Source organism: Antrostomus carolinensis, unplaced genomic scaffold (genome assembly GCF_000700745.2).
Source record: "Antrostomus carolinensis isolate BGI_N321 unplaced genomic scaffold, ASM70074v2 scaffold21823, whole genome shotgun sequence".
Lineage (NCBI taxonomy): Eukaryota > Metazoa > Chordata > Aves > Caprimulgiformes > Caprimulgidae > Antrostomus > Antrostomus carolinensis.
In genome coordinates, this window is record NW_010306192.1 from 17,683 (window position 1) to 25,982 (window position 8,300).

At 51.0% G+C, this 8,300-nt stretch overlaps 1 protein-coding gene across 1 annotated transcript in view; it reads right to left on the minus strand.

The window, feature by feature from the left end:
- The window catches only part of LOC104522689 (A disintegrin and metalloproteinase with thrombospondin motifs 10), a gene marked incomplete at both ends in the record, with an annotated part of 25,369 nt that extends 17,312 nt beyond the window's left edge, over window positions 1–8,057 (minus strand). Inside the window, 2 exons of the mRNA XM_010165054.1 lie at window positions 4,080–4,187; window positions 7,916–8,057. Coding sequence (XP_010163356.1) covers window positions 4,080–4,187; window positions 7,916–8,057 — 250 coding nt within the window. The remainder of the gene's footprint in view (window positions 1–4,079; window positions 4,188–7,915) is intronic.
- Window positions 8,058–8,300: the final 243 nt, after the last annotated feature.

Genomic DNA, 8,300 nt, shown 5'->3' on the forward strand with positions numbered 1-8,300 from the left:
CCCCCCCCCACGGTCCCCCCCACCTTCCACTGGATACAGCAGCCACTTCAGGGCTGGGATCTGGTTTGATCCTGTGAAATCTGAACTTGGTGCTGCGTTGGCCATGGAGCCAAGTTCTCCATTGCAGAGGGCACTTGCCTTTCCCTGGGCACCCTCTCCTCTGAGTCACACTGTCACCATTTGCACGTGCTGTGTACTTGGGGTTCACAGGGATGCTGGGACCAGTGTGTCCACTCCCATTCCCCAGTGCACCATCCCATGGGGCAGGTAACCATGGGAAAGTGGGTCACATCCCCACTTCTACTCTAAAGGGGTCCTGGGCACCTGGGTCAATCAAGGTGGCACATGGGCACAGGTGGCACAAGGGCAGTTAATGACAAAACAAGGGGAAATGAGTTTAAGCTGAAAGAGGGGAGGTTTAGATGAGATATTAGGAAGAAGTTCTTCACTGTGAGGGTGGTGAGCCAGTGTCCCAGGTTGGCCAGAGAAGCTGTGGCTGCTCCTCCCTGGAAGTGTTCTCGGCCAGGTTGGATGAGGCTTTGAGCAACCTGGTCTAGTGGAAGGTGTCCCTGCTGCTGGCAGGGGGGTTGGGACTGGATGAGCTTTAAGGTGCCTTCCAATCCAAACCATTCTATGATTCTATGTTGGGAACAAGGACACATCTCATTGCCTACAAAAGCGTGTGGCAGCGAGTTGTAGGCGGGACTTGGACCAGAGCTGCTGCTGGGGAGCAGGGCCAGGATCCCTGGGAATGGACACCTCCACCACCAGCTGCTCCCTCCCAGATTGGAGTGAGTTTTGTACATGTACCGAGGGCTCAAGTTCTGGTTAATGTGTTAAAATGACCCAATCTGCAAAGGGTCCAGGTTCAAATAAAGTTTTGATTATAACAACAACATTATTGTGTCATTGTCCTGCCGAGGATCCTTAAAGAATCCTCCTGTCCCCATCCTGTTGGGTGACAGATGCTCACAGAAAACTTGCCTGGGAAATTATTTCCCTTGGACCTGGAAAGCGTCCTGCACCCCCTGGAGTCAACAGTGATGCAAGGAGCAGGACACTGCCAGACCCGCTGCCGTTCTCCGGGCGCGGTGCCGGACACCATAACCTCAGGGGCTGAGATAATCCCAGGAAGGAAGAAACTGCTGTGTGCTCCTTCCAGGGGCTGATAACCCACCCTGGAGCTGCTGGCACAGCCTCTCCCAGCTCCTTCTGAGCCAGGTTCTCCACAGGCAGCACAGCCAGCAAGGAAAAATCAACCATGGTCACCCAGGACAGGCACCTCCTTGCACACCAGCACCTTCTCGAAGGCGTGATCTCATGCAGAGGAGATGCTCCACAGGCACAGCCTTTCTGGTCTCCCTGCTGATGCTCCAAACTGGAGGTACTGGGGCTGCTGCTTCTACAGATAGGGTCCAAGAGCCTGATCACCCCCTGCAAACCCCTCCATGCCCTCAGGGCTCCTGAAAGCATCATTGATGGGCTCTGCCCTTGCACCCCAGCTGCCAGGAGCAGACCCTGACCCACTTTCCTGTGGCAAACGTGGACATGTGCTGGCTGTGGGACCAGAGATGATTTGGGGACATGTGTGGAGGGAGAAAGTGTAATGAAAGGCAACCTCACAGGGTACACTGACCATAACCTGTGTAACAAGTGCTTGATTAATGGAAATTTTTTAAAAAAAAGAGAAAATAAAATGAAAACAGGCAGGGAAGGAGCCAACAAGACAGTGAACCTGCTGCCTGAGGAGCTAGGCTGCTGGGGACACCACAAAGCAGCAGAAACTGTCACCAGATCCAGGTCTGAAGTCACTCATTGTGGGTTCTTGGGGTGAAGCCCTGATGGGTGAAGCCGTAACAACCACAGAGGATCAGTTACAAAAATAAAACGGAGAATGTGGGAGGAGGAAACAAGCAGAGGTCTGGGATGTGGGCACAGCCACCACCCAACAGAGCTTGGCTCTGCCTTCCCCCAGCACTGCTTCTCCAGTTGGGCGGCAGAGCGCAGAAACTCACCCTATCTCTCCTTTAATCTTACATACCTCAAATAGCTTCTCCACCCGGATCCTTCCTTCTGCTCTGATCCTTCCCTCTGCTCCCCCCAGCTAGAAAGGGAGAAGCCAGGGCAGATCTCAGAGAGCTGCTCCAGCCAAGAATCATAGAATCATAGAATGGTTTGGGTTGGAAGGGACCTTAAAGCTCATCCAGTCCCAACCCCCCTGCCAGCAGCAGGGACACCTTCCACTAGACCAGGTTGCTCCAAGCCTCCTCCAGCCTGGCCTTCAACACCTCCAAGGAGGGGGCATCCACAACTTCCTTGGATAACTGAAGAGCTGAGGTTTGAGGGCTCACCCAGCCAATGAGCACAGGGGCCACCAGCCAGAAGCTCCAGCAGAAACTCAATACAAAGGTGCATCTCCTTCACCCAAGGATATCAAATAATCTCTGAAGCACGAATTAATACAAAAGGATCAAGAGAAGCACAGGGAGGTAACGGGGGCTTCAAACTGAGTCAGCATCTTCACTAGGAATAGTTCCCAGGAGTCTTGGGGCTGTGACTGCTTGTCACTTCACTTCTCTTAGGACTTTTCATAGAATCATAAAATGGTTTGGGTTGGAAGGGAACTTAAAGATCATCCAGTTCCAACCCCCCTGCCATCAGCAGGGACACCTTCACTTTTGAAGAAGCCTGGTTAAAAAACAACTAGTAAGTAGGGGGGAAAGAGATATATAAAAATGGGAAAAGCTGGTAAAAAAGATGACTAGTAGAAAAAAATTGCTATTGTATATGGTGAATCTCCAGCAGCAGGGAAGTTCAGCCCCAGGAGCTGTCTACTCCTTCTCAATCTAATTCCCAGCAGAACGAAGACAACTGTTTGCAAAGAATAATGCATTTGTCAAAGCCATCCTCTTTTCTGCACATCAGCTTCTCCAGCTTCTTAAAGATTTGAAATGATCCTTGACTTTCTTGGGAATTATTTTTCCTCTAGTGGAAAAACACCATGTTTGTTTAATGAAGAATGTCCCAGCCCTGATTCACAGCATCACAGGATGTTGGGGATTGGAAGGGACCTCAAAAGATCATCCAGTCCAACCCCCCTGCCAGAGCAGGAACCTAAATGAGATCACACAGGAAGGCGTCCAGGTGGGTTTTGAATGTCTCCAGAGAAGGAGACTCCACTGTCCCAATCATTATTCAGTTTGCAAAGGCATTTTGTTTGAACAGTGCCACACACTCACTTTAGATTGGTGCAAATGGGTGTAGGAGGCACAGGGGACGAGGCAACATGAACAATCCAGTCAAAATTCACTTTCAAAACATAAGAGTCATGAAAAATGCCACCCTCCTCTCTCAGCTGAGTCTGACAAACAAAAGCTTCATCATATCTAGGCTTGTGAGGCAGTTTGTCACAAATTCCTCTGGAAGTTCGTTACAAACCCGTTGTACCCTCCTGGGGAAACTGAGGCAAAAAAGCACTGTTCTCAGGACAGCCAGGAGACCTCAGCAGACCCAAGAACAAGATTTTTTTACAATGAGGTTGGTGAGACACTGGCCCGGGTTGCCCAGAGAGGTGGTAAAAGCCCCATCCCTGGAAACATTCAAGGTCAGGTTGGACGGGGCTCTGAGCAACCTGATCTGGTTGAAGATGTCCCTGCTCACTGCAGGGGGTTGGACTAGATGGCCTTGAAAAGTCCTTTCAACCCAAACCATCCTATGATTCTATGATTCTCTGTTCATCGAACGGATACAGCATTGCTTGAGGTCACCTTACTGTGCCTCCCAGGTGAAACCAAGAAGCTCACTGGAGCAGGAACTTCATCTTCTGCCTTTCCAGCAATATACAAGATGATCTGCACTTCAGGGTGATTATGGGTGCTGGGCTCCTTGGCACATCCCAGCCTCCCTCCATGCCAGCAGGGAGGGTGGCTCCAGGCTCTGGGAGGCAGGGGAGGACAGGCTAGTGGGTGCTCTTAAATCAACTCCACGCTCACCATCACAAACAATAATCCTAGTTATCGCTCCAAGAGGGATTCAACCACTCACTGCCAACTCGCCGTGGTGCCCCTAGGCTTCCTTACCCCCTTTTCAATGGTGTTGGTTTGGCATATGGTCCCCTCAGCAGCAGGGATGCTGTTGGTTATGCAGCGGTTGCTTTTACTCAGACACCATAACTCACTGCAGACTTCCTGGAAAGAGAGAGATTTTTGGGGGGGAGGAGAGAAGGGGGAGAGAGGAAGAAAGAGACAAAGAAATAAAGTTGAGATTAGGATTTGCTGGTGCTAAGGGCTGCGAGGCTGGGGCAGGAACACATCGGTGTGCTTGAGAAGCACCAGCTGGGCTGGGACACAGGGACAGGAGTGTGTTCAGCATGGTGAGGGTGTGTGTGGGGCGGGAATGAGATAAAATCTTTCAAGTTGTTGCCAGCTGCAGTCACCCCAAAGCCACTGACAGCTCAACCCCTTCTTTAGACTAAGCCTAAGCACTTCTCCTGGGGTTCTCTGGATCTGGAGGTTCCACTGCTCTCAGGTGCCAGATCTGGATCCCCAGTCAACCCGTGCAGTCAACCCTGGTCTTTGTGCCACAGAGGACACATCTCCATCCCAGTGAGTCCTGACTTAATCCCACTGTGCTCCACCAGACCCCTCTCCCCAGGGCTGAGGGATGTTCTCTTTTTTGGGTCTGTGCACTGGAGATTGAGCACAAGGGCCCATTCTGAGCCACTGCCATGAGCATCCCTGTGCCACGTGGGTCCAGATCTGCCTCTGCTGGGACTTCCCAGGAGCATCAACACAACACATCTGTCATCTACTGCTAGAGGAATGCACTGCAGGTCACAGTGTGACTACCTTGTGTACTGGCAATCATCAGCCAACCTAACAGTCCTAAAGGGAAGACTCTTCTGGAAGATTTAGAGTCATTTTCAGATTAATCAAAATAATGCCAGATACTGAATGAGCCCTTAAGCATCTCCAGCACTTCTGCTCTGTCTCTGCTAGGTACAGTTGGGTCCACTGAGTGATACTGGGCTGAAGACTCCAGATCTCTTTCCAGGAGGTTTCCTAAGCTGTAGATCCTGACCTTCAGCCCACACTGACCTCTGAGAGTGCCAGCAAACATCAAGCTTCCCTTGTCTGTTCCAGAACCCACCCAAAAGTTAGATGGATGACAGAGACTCTGCAAAGCTGCCACAGCTGCTGAATCAGAATGTCCAGGCCCTTTGAAACTGCTCTGCCACTAAATCAACCAGGCTGGACTTCAACATCTGCAAACATGTGAAAATGGAAAAACTTCTTTACTGTGAGGGTGTGGGAGCACTGGAATAAGTTGCCCAGAGAGGGTGTGGAGTCTCCATCTCTGGAGATGTTCAAAACCCACCTGGACACTTAAAAAATAGGGAACCTGCTTTGGCAGGGGGGTTGGACTGGATGATCTCCTGAGGTCCCTTCCAACCCCACCAGTCTGGGATTCTGTGAAACTGCAAAGCACCACCTAAAATCCAGAGCTGAGTTTCCTGCCAGGTCACCATCCTGCTCCTGTTCCTACTAGAGACAAGTCTATGGAAAACTTGCTGTTTTTCAGAGAGCAGCTTGCTGTGACTTAGGTTATACTGAAAATATTAAACAGGTTCACATTGTTAATGAAAGAAAGTGTCTGGAGATGGGAGAGCGGAGCCCAGACAGTCACAGCTGCTGCTAATGCACTCCCAGCACACACCAGTGCCACTGCTGGTGCACACCAACGCCACAGCACGGGCTGAAGGACTCGGTGTGCTCTGTGCTACACACTCTGGTGCTGGCACAGCCATGGCTTGGCCTCCTGCCTACCCCTCCAGCAGCTCCCATGGGCCGCCTGCCTCCAGTCAGGTAGCAGCCTGTTCATCACACCTCTGGGCTTGGATCAGCCTTCCAGCAAGGCATTCCTCCACCCTGCCAAGGGCTCTGCTCCCAACAGGAACTGATACCCCCCCCCCAAGACACACTGACTCAACGACTGGGAATCCTCTGTGCTGGTATCAAAGATGAAAAGATGAGATTTGGGATTTCTCTGTTTCCCTCCTGTGCCCGGGGTTGTGACAGCAAAGTGCTACAGGGTGAGTTGGCAAAGGAAAATATGGTGGAGTCTGTGCCAAGGGCTGCAGCTCCGAGATGCAAAGGGATTGTGGTTCCTTCACCAAAGCCCAGCTGCAGCTGCCTTCAACCAGTGAAAGTCTCTCCCATCTTCAAAAGGCATCTACCTCTCCACACTGCTCTTGCAGAGCCTATTAGGAAGTAGAAGCTCCTGTAGAGTCTCCTCTCACTGTGTCACTAAGGGTGAGGACTTCCCAGCTTCAACCAGTGACATCTGCTCACTCTGTCCACATTCTATCTATTAATCATCAGCTGTGTTCTGGCACAGAGGGAGGGATGCTGCTGTGTTTGCACCATCACCCCGGAGTTTGTTTACATGGGGCACAGGATGGGTGGACATCCACAGTCACCCAGATTTATCTGCATTAACTTGAGCCCTTACACCCTTTGGGTTTCTCCCAAACAACATGCAAACCAGGCTGGGCTAGGAGGGTCATCACAAGGACATCTTGTGCTTTTGTGATCCTTGTGTATATACAGGAAGTGTCTGCTCGAGTTAAAAATTAGCTGGGAATCAGGCATGTAAACGTGGAAAGTTTCCATTCCACTGCCTCTGGCTCAGCTGAGGAGGGGCACAGACCACAGTCAGTAGCACCTGACATCAGATACCACAACCAGGTTGTTCACACCCAGAATTCTGCTGCTGCTGCTGCTTTGGGCACCTCGTCAGTTTTCATCTGCCCCATGTCCAGCAGGGTCTGGGCCCCTGGGCCATGTTAAAGGACAGGACTGGACCAGGGAGAGCCAAACTCAGCTCTTTGTTCACCAGGAGGAGCTGGTGAGATCACCAGGAGGTGGTTTAGTGTTTAACCACAGTAAATAAATGAATAAAACTGGGATAAACTGGTTCACATCGGGTCACTTCAACAGCAGCACTGAGTTTGTATTTACACCATTGCAAGAGAAGGTAAAGCCTGATCTGACATGTTTCCCTCCTTCACAGCTTTCCAGGGCTTGGACTGGGGTGGGTACACACACGTGTGTCCATAGGGAAACACAGACATCACACGTGTCCATCAGACAACACAGACATCACACATATGTGTCCATCAGACAACACAGTTGCCCGTGTATCTCACTGCTGGCTCCTCTCTCTTCTCTAGAGGAAAGGGGACAAGTTAAGGAGCTCAATTAGCCCTTCAGAGCAGACGTTTCCCTCTCACAACTATGCTCAGATAACTGGCAATGTCCACTGCGTTCAGAACAGCAAAACATCAGGCTGAGATCCAGGAAGACTATTTTCTCCTGAAACAACCTTTCCTTTCAGTGGTTTCCTGGATTTAGAGATCAGGGGATGGTAGCATGATGGCAGCTGTCTCTCAGATGGACCTACAGCACATTGACCCATCTCACCTTAAATTTCTCCTCCCTAAGTCTGCACAAGCTGCATAATGACTTCTAGTAAGGATTATGAAAAACATGTCTCTGTAGAAAGCCCCACTGAGAGGGGAGTTTGGACAAAGGGACTGCAGCTTGGCTTTCAGCTGCAACCCTTGGAGATCAGCAGCAGCCAAGGTATCAGGCAGAGGCAAAAGATCTCTTCCCGTGGGACTAATCTGATCGAAACTGAGCTGGAGTCGACCTTTGTGGATGGGGAAAAAAACCTTCCTCTGTCCGCTCAGAGGGAAGCAAGGCAAAAAGCTGACAGGGAACATGCCAGTGCCCTTCATTTGAAGCAGGACAGCAAAGCGATGTGGGCAGCAGAGGAACAACCCCACAACCCTTTGCCCTTGTAGCCCCCGTCCTCCACCCCTGGGAACCGATAGTAAAGCAGGAAGGCTCTCTACCCCGTATTTACACTGGCGAGATTTAACTCCGTACTGGAAACGGCACTGCTCGTCTGCATCGTAGGCCTGTCCTGGAGCCACCGTTGGGTAGATGAAGTCTTGCTTGGGAGGAGCGTTGTTCAGGCATAATCCCATCCCAGAGCTGGAAACAAGAGATGAGAATCAGAGCTCAGAAAGGTTTGTAGGAGATCATCGTGGTGGAGGACCAGCAGCTCTGCACGGGGCTGAGCTCTCACATGTTTGGTGGGATAACTCTACCAACCTCCTCTGGGCAAAACCTCTGCTGAGAAAGTGCTCTGAGGTCTTTCTATCTCTGCCCTCAGGGCTGGGAAGCACATGCAGGTTCCTAAGTAACTCCTGACATTTGAATCAAGAGGGTTTTGCA